This window comes from Rhincodon typus, chromosome 2, assembly GCF_021869965.1.
Source record: "Rhincodon typus isolate 14 chromosome 2, sRhiTyp1.1, whole genome shotgun sequence".
Taxonomy (NCBI): Eukaryota; Metazoa; Chordata; class Chondrichthyes; order Orectolobiformes; family Rhincodontidae; genus Rhincodon; species Rhincodon typus.
In genome coordinates, this window is record NC_063333.1 from 94,995,983 (window position 1) to 95,010,791 (window position 14,809).

General features: G+C 40.5%; 1 protein-coding gene across 2 annotated transcripts in view; it reads right to left on the bottom strand.

The window, feature by feature from the left end:
* Nucleotides 1–14,809, bottom strand: part of wipf3 (WAS/WASL interacting protein family member 3) — a 97,308-nt gene that overhangs the window by 13,594 nt on the left and 68,905 nt on the right. For both annotated transcript variants that reach the window (XM_048612678.1, XM_048612671.1), the window contains exons 3-7: nt 12,289–12,421; nt 11,659–11,781; nt 7,724–8,578; nt 5,965–6,180; nt 1,849–1,950 (exon numbers count right to left, since the gene is read on the bottom strand). In XM_048612678.1, the coding sequence (XP_048468635.1) occupies nt 1,849–1,950; nt 5,965–6,180; nt 7,724–8,578; nt 11,659–11,781; nt 12,289–12,421 (1,429 nt within the window). The remainder of the gene's footprint in view (nt 1–1,848; nt 1,951–5,964; nt 6,181–7,723; nt 8,579–11,658; nt 11,782–12,288; nt 12,422–14,809) is intronic.

Sequence of the window (14,809 nt, forward strand, 5' to 3'; positions counted from 1 at the left end):
CACTAAATAAAGTATAAAGAATATTAAACTGATTACCACAGCTGGGTCGTGAGATTTTGTTTACTATTTGCCGGTGTTTTGATAGTAGAGGGGGAGGGGAAGGGGGTTCTGAAATAAATAGGGAGAGAGTGGGAGGCAGATAGAAGATGGATAGAGGAGAGGATAGGTGGAGAGGAAACAAATAGGTCGAAGAGACGGGGATGGAGCCAGTAAAGGTGAGTGTAGGTGAGGAGTTAGGGAGGGGATAGGTCAGTCCAGGGAGGACGGACAGGTCAAGGGGGCAGGATGAGGTTAGTAGGTAGGAGATGGGGGTGCGACTTGAGGTGGGAGGAGGGGATAGGTGGGAGGAAAAACAGGTTAGGGAGGCGGGGACGAGCTGGACTGGTTTTGGGAGGCGGTAGGGGGAGGGGAGATTTTGAAGCTTGTGAAATCCAACCAAGCGGAGGCTCGGGGACCGCTTTGCAGAACACCTACGCTCGGTTTGCAATAAACAACTGCACCTCCCAGTCGCGAACCATTTCAACTCCCCCTCCCATTCCTCAGACAACATGTCCATCCTGGGCCTCCTGCAGTGCCACAACGATGCCACCCGAAGGTTGCAGGAACAGCAACTCATATTCCGCTTGGGAACCCTGCAGCCCAATGGTATCAATGTGGATTTCACAAGCTTCAAAATCTCCCCTCCCCTCTAGCGCATCCCAAAACCAGTCCAGCTCGTCCCCGCCTCCCTAACCTGTTCTTCCTCCCACCTATCCCCTCCTCCCACCTCAAGCCGCACCCCCATCTCCTACCTACTAACCTCATCCCGCCCCCTTGACCTGTCCGTCCTCCCTGGACTGACCTATCCCCTCCCTACCTCCCCACCTACACTCACCTTTACTGGCTCCATCCCCGTCTCTTCGACCTGTTTGTTTCCTCTCCACCTATCCTCTCCTCTATCCATCTTCTATCCACCTCCCACTCTCTCCCTATTTATTTCAGAACCCCCTTCCCCTCCCCCTTTTCTGATGAAGGGTCTAGGCCCGAAACGTCAGCCTTTCTGCTCCTATGATGCTGCTTGGCCTGCTGTGTTCATCCAGCTGTGCACCTTGTTGTCTCGGATTCTCCAGCATCTGCAGTTCCTACTATCTCTGTTTTGATAGTAACTTTCTTAAAGGAGTCAGAGGCCCTATTCAATATTTATTTAATAGGTACATGCTAGTGGAGGAAAATTGTTTGATGCTGTGCAACCTATTGAGGTCCCGAAAGATGATTGCTAAGGGGCTCTTTTATAATCTATTATAATCTTTTCATAGTTCCGGGTGGGTCATGGAGACAGTACGGCACTGAGGGTATTGTTTCTGAACAGGTTAGTAGTCTTTGATATTTATTCAAAGGTAGCTTTTGATGTAAATATGTCTGATAAGGGTTGAAGGTGTGAAGAAGCAGTAATGGGTTTGGAAGGGATGTTTTAATTTAGTCTATCTTGCAATAGTAAAATGCACTACAAAAATTGTGGTTTATGAATATATGAATGAAAATGCGTTATAGTAAAAAGCGAGTTAGTTAAGGGTTATTAATGAATGAATGGGAATGCGGTATCAGTGAATATTGCAAGCTGGTGAGTGAGTTAGTAAAGAGACCTATAATACAATATGTTACAGGGGTATCAGGCCTCCAGTATCCATGTCAATTTGTTTTTATAACAATCTGAAGCAATCAAGTTGATCACACGTTTTACACCCCGCCCAATTTCCCTACCCTTTGAAGTCAACAAATGGCATCAACCACCCACCACGTATATTTGATGAATCACTTATTGACCTAACAACTATATTTAGAGTAGGACTGAATTAACTAAGGGCCCACCTCTTGGTTGCTTGCTGGGATATATCCTGGGAAATGATTTATACTCATCTGGAGGTGGAAGGTCTTCAACTGAATGGAAATTATACTTGGACTCAAAGTCATCTGTGAAATACAAATAATTAGACAATCAACATTAAATAAGAAACAAGCCAATTTATTTTTAGTTCATTGTGAGAGTATTTCTGATGTAGCTTCAATTAAAATACAGTTTACATGAACATGAAATGCAGATTCTGCTAAAAAGGTTTCGGGGTTGAATTTTCACTTGGGTTTTCCAAATCACTTACTGTTTCTTCAACAGATGTGTGGGAAAATCAAATCAATAATATTTATTTGTTTACTGTTGACTAGGGAGTCTTGTGTTGAAGTGGGTAGCACTGTTGTCTCCAAGCCAGAAGCTCTCACCCAAGAACCTGATAGCCAAGGAAACTGCATTCATCGCACATCCAAGGGTTCAGTATTAATCCAACATATAGCCAAGGGCAAGTGTTAAGAGCAGGAGAGATTCCTTAGTCATGAGATGGAAATTGGAGCCTCTACCATCATTATTCATGCACAAGTGCATAGTTTCAAAGCAACTGAAGCTCCTTTTTGGAGTTAGGGGGAAAGAAACTTCCAATATCCGCAATATTTTGCTTTTGTGCATTTTACTTCCAATTTTCTACAGTCAGCTGAATAGCATATCATCAGAGATATAGAAGGCTGAAAGAAGAGGAAACCCAAAGTTCAGGCATTAAACTGGTGAAAAGTGACAGATCAGCCTAGTAGCCAGCTGTTTTATGTGATGGTCGTACTATATGACATTCCTTTATTCACTTGAAACCACAGGTCAGAACCACATCATGATTATCAATCATTAGATTGGCTGTATGGTGGCTGTAGAATTTTTCATTCATTTGCTGTGGGTTTGCAGCATTTATTGCCCATCACTAATTGCCTTAGAGGTGGGTATGGTGAGCTGCCTTCATGAACCCCAGCAGTCCTTGGGATGTAGCAACATGCACAGTGCTGTTAGGAAGGGATTTTCTAGTTTTTGACCCAGTGAAAGTGAACGAGCAGCGACATTGTTCCAAGTCAGAATGATGTGTGGCTTCAGCCATTTCTTGATATAATTTGGAACAAACTGAATCAGTTGAAGACTGACATTTGCAATGCTTGGGATGTCAAGAGGGAGACCATGATGGAACACCCACTTGGCACTTCTGGCTGAAGATGGATGTGTATACGTCAGCCTGTCTTCTGCATTGCTGAACGCCTCCATTATACAGAATGGTGATATTTGTGAAGACTTCACCTTTTGCTAGTTGTGTAATTGTCCAAAACAAATCATAACTAAATGTGACAGGAGTGCAGAGCTCAGATCTGATCAACTGGCTCTATGATCACTTTGCCTTGTTGATTACATGCTGCATTCACCTCTTGGACTGCAAGTTGTCCTGAGTTATAGTCACACCAGGTTCATAACTCATTTTTAGGTATATCTGGTGCAATCCCTGGCATGCCCTTACGTTCTTTCGTTGAATTAGAGTTAATCTTCCAGATTGATAGTAATGGTAGAGTGGTAGACATTCCAGGTCATAATTAACACTTCTCCTGTTGGTGGCCTACAGCACCTCATGGATGCCTAGTTTTGAGTTGCGAGATCTGTTCAAAATTTATCCCATTTAGCACAGTCATAGTGCCACACATAATGGTGGGTATCCTCAATGTGAAGACAGGACTTTGGCTGTGCAATGATAGTGCAGTGGTCACTTCTAATTTTCACCGAATCATAGAATCCCTACAGTGTGGAAACAGGCCCTTCGGCCCAACAAATCCACACCGACCCTCAGAGCACCCACCAAACCCATCACCCGAGAACCCACCTAATCTACACATCCCTGAAACACTGTGGGCAATTTAGCATGGCCAATCCACCAACCCTGCACATCTTTGGAGTGTGGGAGGAAACCGGAGCACCCGGAGGAAACCCATACAGACACGGGGAGAATGTGCAAACTCCACACAGTCAGTCGCCCGAGGGTGGAATTGAACCCGGGTCCCTGGAGCTGTGCGGCAGCAGTGCTAACCACTGTGCCACCCAGATTTTAATTTAATCTGATTTTCTAATCAACCTGTTCAAAAGCTGTTATTACACACCTCTGAACAGGTGGAACGTGAACCTGAGTCTCTTGGTCCAGAGGTGAGGACATTATCATTGTGCCAGAAAACTCCTTAGTGGTCACTTCAAAAAATATTCTCATGCACAGATGCTGCAGGTAGATTAGTTAGGACAAGATCAGTTACATTTTCCCTCCTTGTTGGTTATCTCACCACCTTCTGCAGATCTAGTTAAGCAGCTATATCCTTCTGGACTCAGCCAGCTCGATCAATAATGGTGTTCCCAAGCCACTATCAGTATGAGTATTAAAGACCTCTCCCAGGGTAAATTTTGTGCCTTTTCCAACATTAGTACTTCTTTTGATTGGTGTTCAACATAGAGAATTGTGATTCATCAGCTGAGGGGATGATGGGTGCTCAGGTCATAATCAGCAGGAGATTTCCATGCCCATGTTCAGTCTGATACCATGAGACTTAATGGGGTCTGGAATCAATGCTGAAGACTCCCAGAGCATCTCCTTTCTCAGTAAAGGCCGCAGTGCCTCCCATCTATCCTGACAGATATACTCACTGATAGTGTTTATGCCATCTACGATGTTGTACTGTATAAACCCCATGAGTACAAATGGATCAGGCTGTTGCTCAACTAGTGTGTGGGATGAGTCTCCCAATTTTGGCATCAGATCTCAAATATTGGTAAGGAGCACACTGAGGGTTGTGTTTCCCGTTATCATTTCCCCTACCCAAGCCAATGCCAGGGTTTTTCATACAGTTTCTTTCTTGTGGTTAAACTTTATAATTGTTTGATACAACTGAGTGGTTTGCTCAGCCCTTTCAGAAGGCAGTTAAGAGTCAACTCAATAGCTGTATCTGGAGACACATGATCAGGGTTTTGGGTGGGGGCTGGGGTTCGTCCATGCATCAAAACTTGCACAGGGTTCTGACATGTTGCATCATCTGTCTGCTGTCTGACAATCCAGAGATCAGAGGATTTCGGGGCCATTGTCAACTTGGTTGGAAGGTAGTCCCATTACACTCAAAATATAATGGGTTAAATCTCACACCAGGTGATTAAATAATTAAATAAGCTTGATACACAAACCAGTACTGAGGCACAGCTGCGCTGTAAAGGTTGTGTCTTTCAGATATACGGCATTATAGCAAGGCTCTTACCACATGGTTAGCTGGATATAAAATGTTCTGCAATTCTATTTGAAGAAGAACAGGCAGATTTTCCCACTGTCCTAGTCAACAAATTTTCCCTCAACCAATGCCATAAAAATAGATTATCTAGTCAATCTCTTTGTGACTATTTGTAACTGTGATTTACACAAATACTTAGACCAGCCACAACTTATAAGTTGGAAAAGATTGTGATTTGAGGGGTAAATGACTGTTGTGTTTGTTTACACAACAGTAAGTACACTTCTTAAGTAACTTTCTGGTTTTGAAGTGCTTTGAAATATTTTGAAGAAGGTTAAGTGGAAGTTCTTTAGAATTTATTACATCCATACCCACAATATACTTAATATCCATTTCAAATAAGACTAACATTTCTGAATAAGTCTCAATTTAGCCCATTTCTGAAGAAGGGTCCCAACTCGAAACGTCAGCTTTCCTTCTCCTCTGATGCTGCCTGGCCTGCCGTGTTCCTCCAGCTCCACACTGTGTTATCTCTGACTCCAGCATCGGCAGTTCTTACTGTCTCTCAATTTAATATGTGGCACACCGGTATGGCTGGCAGGAGATAATATGCAGAACCAATATCCCCCATGTTAATATTTAAGGGAAGCACTAGTCTGTCGGAGATAGACATTTGCACTGTTGCTCGTCTCATCCACCAGCAAGTACTCCCCTTACCGTCAGCCTTGGCATAGGATTATAATATATGGTTTCATGTTCCACTCCAAGTAAAGTTTTTGAATTATTAAGCAAAAAGTAAGAATTCTAGTTTGAGGTTCAATTGACTAATGGGCATTTTACTCTACGTAAACTCAAAACATTGTCTATAATTACCACAGACTGGTGATTGTGTAATAGAAATTCCTTGTCGAACTTTAAGTGGTAAAGGCGGTGGTGGTACTGGTGGTGGCGGTGGGGGTGGGGGAGGAACAGAGTACAGAGATGTCCAGATTGGGCTGGGTGTATGCTGGTTTCTGCTTGTAAGTTCCGTACTGGATGATCTAACTGGTGGCAGTGGAGGTAGTGCTAGTTTTCCACCACTGCTGTGCACTGAAAAACAGAAAAATTGACATGTAAACAAATATACATGATAAATACTGCAGAATTGAAAATAGCTGTTACAGTTTAAAGATACAATGACTACACATCAGTACAAGCACACAAATTCGACCATCTAAGTAATTTTATTCACAGATTTCATTTTTATTCAATAGATAAGTTATGGAAAAGCTGAAACTGACTAAAAAATGAACATAGGAAGAGAAGTTGATCATTCAGCTTCAAGAACTCATTTTGCCATTCAATTGGACTAGCTTTGAAATGGACTTTAACTCCATCAATTCAACTTGATGTCATAAGCCTAAATATGCTTGTCTAACAAAGATTTAATTATCGTAGGTTCAAAATTTGATTGAACGAGGCTCAGCATCCGTAAAATACCCATCCAGTAGCTTCTTGTGATATCCGTACTTGAACCCTGAAATTTCTCTGCTCATAACAATTATATATGCAATCACAACAGTTACTAACTTCTTGTTATTTAGAAATTATTCTGATCTATCTTTCTTAGAACCAAAGTGGATGACATCACATTTTCTCCATATTGATCTCCAAGTGTCGCAGTTTTCGCAATTCTCCGCCTTTAAAGTTCATTTACAACTTTCTGTTTCAAACCAAACTATTTAGAATATCACCCAATTTAGGGTTACCAGCAAACAGATATATGGCTCTCTCTTTCTTTATCCAAGGCATTTACTATTTGTTAAGAAGAGCAGGATGTCTTTTTAATATTTAATCCCCAATTGCCATCAGTAAAAACAAAATCTGGTCATTGGCACATTGCTGTTTGAGGGAGATTCCTCTACACAAAGCTAGTTGCTTCATCACCTACATTATAAGTGATGACATTTCAAGAGTACTTCATTTGCTGAAAACACTTGGAGACATCCAGTCATCAAGAAAAGCACTATATAAATCTTTCTTTAACGCATCCGGTACCCTTCAGGTTTTGGAAATTTGTCATTCTTTAATAACATTCATTTCTCTATCAACATGAATAATTATGTTGATTTCAGATAGATTTTGGCCTTGATTTATTGTTGGTTTTTCTTGCTGATTTCCAATCAGTAGCAACGACATAAGCTCCCTCCCCAACCAGCTGCTGGTTGCTTAATGCATGATTCTAAATAAGCATTCTGGCTGGTGAAATAGCTGCCAAACTGCTGAAAGTATCCTGTAAATAACATTTCATAAGCTGTGCTGAGCCCAGATTCAGCTCTACAGCAATGCACAAATCTTGTGGAGCCAATGTTGACAGTCTGTTTTGAGGCTTTTCCATGTTCAGCTAGATTTACTTGAAATGTATTGACTTCAGGGCAAAATACTGCACCCCCTACACTTTATAAAACTACTGTTGTACATACTTAAAGTAACATAAATTAATATTTTCCATGATGTTAACTGCTGTACTTAATTCATTAGGGAAATTTGTTTTTGTAACTGACTTAATCTAGTATGATGACAATTCACTGCAAAAGACAGTGCAATACCACAAACAGGACACGTTGTTCCTGTACAATCTATTATTTCTTACCTCCAGATCTCCCTGGACCTTCCCTTCCAGCCAGCTGGGTTCCATGTGACATTTGCCCAGATGATAAACTGGAACCAGGATGACCGTAGGCAGGAAATGGGGGTGGTGGTGGTGGAGGAGGAGGAAGAGGAGGTGGTGGAGGAGGAGGCAGCAGAGGTATTGAGGACAAACTTGGTTTGTTGGAAAAGCTGGGTAGTTTTGGTGGCAAGGCTGGAGGAACTTCGATACTATTCAACAAAGGGGCTGGAGGTGGTGGTAGATTATTTTCAGTTTTATTATAAGGAGTACAGGCAGGGCCTGGATGTAATGGGGGTGGAGGGGGAGGAGGCAGAGGAAAATCTGTACAGTCTTCAATACAAAGTAAAGAAGGTGGAGGTGGTGCTGGGAATGTAAAATCTGAAGCTTGGTCTTGGAAATTATCGGAAGGTGGTGGAGAAGGTGGCGGTGGAGGTGGTGGAGGCGATGGTGGTGGTTGTGTATATTGAAATTTAAATGGTTTAACATTTGCAAGTATTGGTGGAGGAGGAGGCGGGGGAGGGGGAGGAAGTGAAGGCGCAACTGGAGGTGAAGGTGATTGAATTGTTGTCACTGTTTTTGTAGATTTATTATTGAAAGATGAGGATGTAGAATAGGGACATGTTGACAGAGATTTATTCTGACTTAAAGGGAGTGTGAGGGCAGACACATTATGATGACCTTGAACTGTCTTTTGCACTTTAGGTAAGTCAAAGGCTTCTGGACGTTCAGGTTGTTTCAATGCATTTTTATCGTTTCTGGCGCTGTCATTCTGGACTGGGTGTCTTGATGTTTGTACTTTCATACCAAAAGGTTGAACAGCTGGTTTGGAACCTCTTTCTGAAATCAACAACCACAAGTATAATTTAAAAAAATACATTGACAAGTATTTATTAACTAAAATCTATCACATTGCAATATACAATCATACTTCTTATAAATCTAATTTATCAATTCATCAATGGAAGACAAGTTGAAAAATAAGGAGTCAGTATTAAGGTGTACAATAAGATCACTAGCAATAATTTGTGGGGATTTTCTGTTTTGCCTCTCCTATAAAATCGCACAGATTGCAAAACACATACATGTTCACAGTGTCACTACAAATCCTGAACACAGAAAACCTTCATCAGCACAATTTCAATATTACTACTGATAGCAATTAATAAAATTCTCATCTCTATATAAATAATATTGGATTGATTGTACTGCTAAATATTGTAATAAATATTTAAAATCATAACAGCTGAATTTTTATGAAGGCATTAAATAGATTTGTTTTAACTTCACAATGCTTATGATGGTATCTGCCCACCAACATATTGGAAATTCAAATGTACATGAAGCAAAAGTAAATTAAATAATTGGAAAAGTATAAAGGACAGTTTTATAAAATCCAGTCTAGCAAATCTGATAATCAGAGTATTAATTATTTTTTTAAAATACCACTTGCTTTCTCTCCCCCAAACATCTGCATATGACACACACTACTCTGGACAGGAAAGAGGATGTCAAAGAACCATTCAATTGAACCTAGGAATTTGAGGTGAAAACCAGGTCTGAACAGTTTCTATCATGTAATCTGCAGGCCAAATCTCTGCAGGCTCCGGATGGATGAGTACTCCACCATCTGCTTTCATAACAAAGACAGTCTTTGCAGCTGCTGGCAGCAATGTGAAACAATAATAAGAGGTTCCATGTTGGTCCAATGTCAAATGCTGCACTAATCACCTAATAATGGACAACATTTCACCAATAAGGAATAAGTAACATCTGAGGCATCAATCTTTGCCCGTTATTCAGGGTGCCGCATTAGTCTTCCAGGAGCTTATTAAATCAATGAATTAATCTTCATCATTTGAAATAAGGTCAATGACTTGCATAACCAGCAGCTGAGCAGGGTTTGTTGAAACGTAGGGCCTCTCTCACCATTGGTACATGAGCTGGTTTGACCACAGTAGATGAAGTGTTCCAACAGCAACCTAATTTTCTTCTACTTGGGAGTATTGCTTTATTTAGTAGCACTGCTTTGAGTTGAAATGTTCCAATTATTACACAGCAGTTAATAGGTATGATGGCATTAGTCAAGTCCTGATTTATCTTTTAGAATAAAGTTTATCCACCACTACCTACCTAAGGACACAGGAATCTTTATGAAAAAGGCATATATAGGCTTCAAAACTGAGGACTGAATACCAGACTCTCTTAGTCTCATATATGACCATCCATCCTTTACAGTCCAGCCAGAACTGTACATGAAATTGATGAGATAAAGAAATTACACATATGCAAATAGATTATTATTCATATACTGACAGCACTTTCAAAACTGCAATTTTATGCTGAATTGTAAAGATCATTCATAATATCAGCATTACCAAATGGGGAAATTATTGTTTGTTTCTGGAATGGTACTATAATTTGGTTCCTTCATGCTTTGTGTTTCCTTAGATTTCCATATACCTTTGTACCACAAGCAGTCTGTAGTCCCTTCCCATTTAAATAATATTCTTCTGTTCTATTCTTACTGCCAAAGTGACAATCTTACATTTTATATTCCATCTGTTCATTTTTTGCCCAATTACTTAACATATCTTTATCACTTTGCAAATTCTGTTTAACCTTCTTACAAACTGCTTTCCTACCACTTAGTCCTATCATCCAAGTCATTAGAATTGTAAATAATTAAGGCCCCAGAAATGATCCCTGTAGCCATTCAATCGGTACAGAATGCCAACCTGAAAATGACTGATTTACCCTGGCACTGTTTCCTGTTCATTACCTATTCCTCTATATAATGCTAATGTATTACTCAAACACCATGATCTCAGATAGCAATCTCTTACGTAGTACCTTGTCAAATGCCTTTAAGAATTCCAAACACTGTCAATCTACTGGTTGCCCTTTATCCTTCCTGTTTATTATTATTTCCAAATCTTCTAAACCTGTCAAATTTGATTTGCCTTTCATAAAACAATGTTGACTCTGTTTGATTGTATTTTGATTTTCTAAATCTCCTCTTACTGCTTTCTTCATAATGCATTCCCTGCAATAAGTAGCCAAGACATGTTGCTGTCATTACTTGCGTTGCTCAGATGACTCTTTAATTGAAACAGGAATCTTGAGTTTCAAACACGGTAATGATCCTGATCCCTGAGCCAAGTTAGGACTGAAACAGTGGAAGGGGAAATAGGCAGCACAGGCAACAAAAGGGACTGACAGAGAGAGAAATAAACAGTATCTGTAATAACAAGTACGTTATAATGCATTAGGTATGAACATGTAATGATATGATTGGATAATCACATGTTTTAGTTTGAATATGATTGGATAATACGGTCATGTGTCTATGAGCTTAAATATGGTTGGATAATATAGTCACGTCTACTAACTTGGAATACAAGTTGTCCAATCATGGTTAGACAGAAGTAAAACAAGGCTATAATTTGAATGTATTACTTAAAGAAATAATAAATTAGTAGCTTATCTGTAACATTAATACAAAACCTTTGTTATTCTGTTGAAGTTTTGAGTTGTATGTCATTTTCTTAAGGTGTACATCTTCCATGCGTGCATAATTAAACTTATAAAAGAAACATGAATCTTGTTTGGTCAAAGGAGAAAATGAACAGTTTGAATTATTCCTGCACACTAATGCATATGGAACTCCAAACAACCTAAACAGGTATCAAAATCAAAGTCCTGATTAGTCAACACTGAATTTTAAGATTTGTTACTTCAATTATGTGTAGTTATCTATCACTAGAAATAATTGTGCTCCAAACAAAGATACCTGCCAGGAATGCAGAATGGAAATTAATAACCTTAAATTATTATTGATAGATGAATCAATAGACCGCAAACACAACATAATAAGACTGCACCACTTGAAATGTGATTAAGTTGTCCAACAGAGCTACCTGAAGCATCTCGCTGTCCAGCAGGTCTGAGAACAGGAAATCCTCCCTGAAACAAGCTGCCACCCACTGCAGTTGGTGTTGATGTTCCACCCACAGCTCCTGCACCACATCCATTCTTGGGTTCTGCAGACAAGCAACAATAAATGTCCAGATTATAGTTTGAAAAAACCTACTACAGCAATACTCATCAGAAAATGCTTTAAGATAGTTGTAATTGGACTGATAATTTACAAAAACACATTTCAAAAAGAAATCTCTTACAAAGATATTTTTAGATGTTAGCAGTGCGCGACCAATGTTCCCACATTTTCCAGACTATTTTAAAATTGTCAGAAAGCCATACGTAAAATGCATAGCATTTCTGAAATACATTCTTGATGTGACAGTCTCCCTTTTGGCAACATGCAATGCAACTTCAAGTGGCTAATTTATTTTACCCATGTACTATCAAGATGTGCCACACTGAATTTAAAAACTGAACAATTTATGTAAAACATGAACATCTTCACAGTGGACATATCATCATGTAAATCCTAGGTCTGGTCAACAGATTTAAGGTTTGAATATGTAAAAGGTGAATTGTGTATGACAACCCACAGAATTGGTATAGTGTCACAGTAAAACACTTACTGTCAATGTTTGGGGCACTTCTGTCATTGATTTGTGTCACCCTTTTCAACCGTACTCCTTTGTGGATATCACCTAGCAAAGCACTCCGTCCTTTTAGCTCATTTGTGTTTTGTTTGGGATGTTCCACATGTGCCTGTAGAAAATTTGCAACCCATTATGATCCTTCTAGCATTAACACAAAATTTCTTTAAGATTTTTAAGATATAAGACAAACAGTGGAAGCTGAAACTACAGTAACTATTGGTTCAGCTAAAATCAGGGTATAAGCATGTTGTCTCATTAAAAAATGAACTGCATACGGTTTATCGGTCAATTTAGCAAAATTGGCTTCAGGTATCAACAAAGCTCATACCTATTATAAACTTCTAAAGCGTGGAGAGGCATATGCCTGCATGTAAATGCATTTCCTGGAGAAGATTGCTTGTTTCAGTTATAGTCTCATATGACTTAATGACTTGTAATTATTCACTGATTATGGAGCCAGATGATCTGAATACAAGGATTAAGTTACACTGAGCCAGAATTACTGCATAAATAATAGTGAGGTTATTGTTGCAAATCATCAGTAAATTCAATATTGAGACAGATATGCAGTTAAGAGTAGAAATCTGTTTGGCTTACACAGTTCCTCTGTAAGCTTTATGGGAATGGCAACTTACAATCTGATATGCCATTTAAATGTACAGAACAGTGCAAAGTTCATGTACTGATACTGTAGATATAGTCTAAACATTAGAAAGTTCAAGTTTTGTCCATATACATTAAGTACCATTTTTAATGGCATGATATGACTTGTTGCTGCCATACCACCTTTCTGACACTAAATACTATTATAAAGGAAGTCATTTCTGAAGAAGGGTCTAGGCCCAAAACGTCAGCTTTCCTGCTCCTCTGATGCTGTTTGGCCTGCTGTGTTCATCCAGCTCTACACCTTGTTATCTCTATAAAGGAAGTATCATTCTTTCAGATTTTAATTGTATTTGGAGATGTAAAAAGAAACGTTTTCTTTTGGTCCCTTGGTTTCGCGATTAATGAAGTTATTACCTTCCTCTCTTTCACTTCCTGTACTTGATATGACATTGGATTCAGTATTCTAGTTTATACTTTCTGACTTAAATACCTGCACTATTCATTAACAATTCTCCAGTGTGAACATTTAAGGAGATACGCAGTTGCTTGTACTGTTCAACCAAATCCTAGACTACATATATGGGTGCACCACACAATTTCCGTCTGTCACTTGCTGCAATTTGTTGTACGTAGCTCAAGAAAAAGAAAGAAGCAAGCACAAGTGTAATGAATAGTAGGGACATTTAATCAGCTTCAATAAGGCCTGATACTGCGCATTGCACAGGTATTGTAGCACTCAGTGTCAAATAACTTGTTATGATGTCTAACATATTAGAATTGGAAGACAGTCAAATTCACTTAACATTATTAAATCTGATGACATTTTAGCCCCTAGACTTCAGTTGTACTTTAAAGAGATGCTGCATATTATTCAATATGAGAAAGATGGCAGAAAGTAATAGAATAGAGGGATTTGGGAGTTCTCATTCAGAAATCACAAAAACAACCTAGCATCCAAGTTAAGTGGGTAACACAGAAAGCAAATGGATGTCCTCGTTTTTCAAGGACCGCAACTTCCCCTCCAGTGGTCGAAAACACCCTCGACCGTATCTCTCGCATTTTCCACAACTCATCCCTCACAACCCCTCCCCGCAATAACAACCAAAACAGAATCCCCCTCATCCTCACGTTCCACCCCACCAACCTCCGAATCCAACGCATCATCCTCTGGCACTTCCGCCACCTGCAATCCGACCCCACTACCAAGGACATTTTTCCCTCCCCACCCTTATCTGCCTTCCGGAGGGACCACTCTCTCCATGACTCCCTTGTCCGCTCCACACTCCCCACCAGCCCCACCATTCCCGGCACCTTTCCCTGCAACCGCAGGAAGTGCTACACCTGCCCCTACACCTCACCCCCATCCCAGGCCCTAAGAAGACCTTCCACATTAAACAGATGTTCACCTGCACATCTGCTAATGTGGTATACTGTATCTGCTGTTCCCAATGTGGCCTCCTCTACACTGGGGAAACCAAGCGGAGGCTTGGAGACCGCTTTGTGGAGTACCTATGCTCGGTTCGCGACAAACGACAACACCTCCCAGTCGCGAACCATTTCAACTCCCCCTCCCACTCCTTGGACGACGTGTCCATCCTGGGCCTCCTGCAGTGCCACAACGATGCCATCCGAAGGTTGCAGGAACAGCACCTCATATTTCGCTTGGGAACCCTGCAGCCCAATGGTATCAATGTGGACTTCACAAGCTTCAAAATCTTCCCTCCCCCGACCGCATCCCAAAACCAGCCCAGCTCATCCTCACCTCCCTAACCTGTCCGTTCTTCCTCCCACCTAACCACTCCTCCCACCTCAAGCCCTACCCCCATCTCCTACCTACTAGCCACATCCCACCCCCTTGACCTGTCCGTCCTCCCTGGACTGACCTATCCCC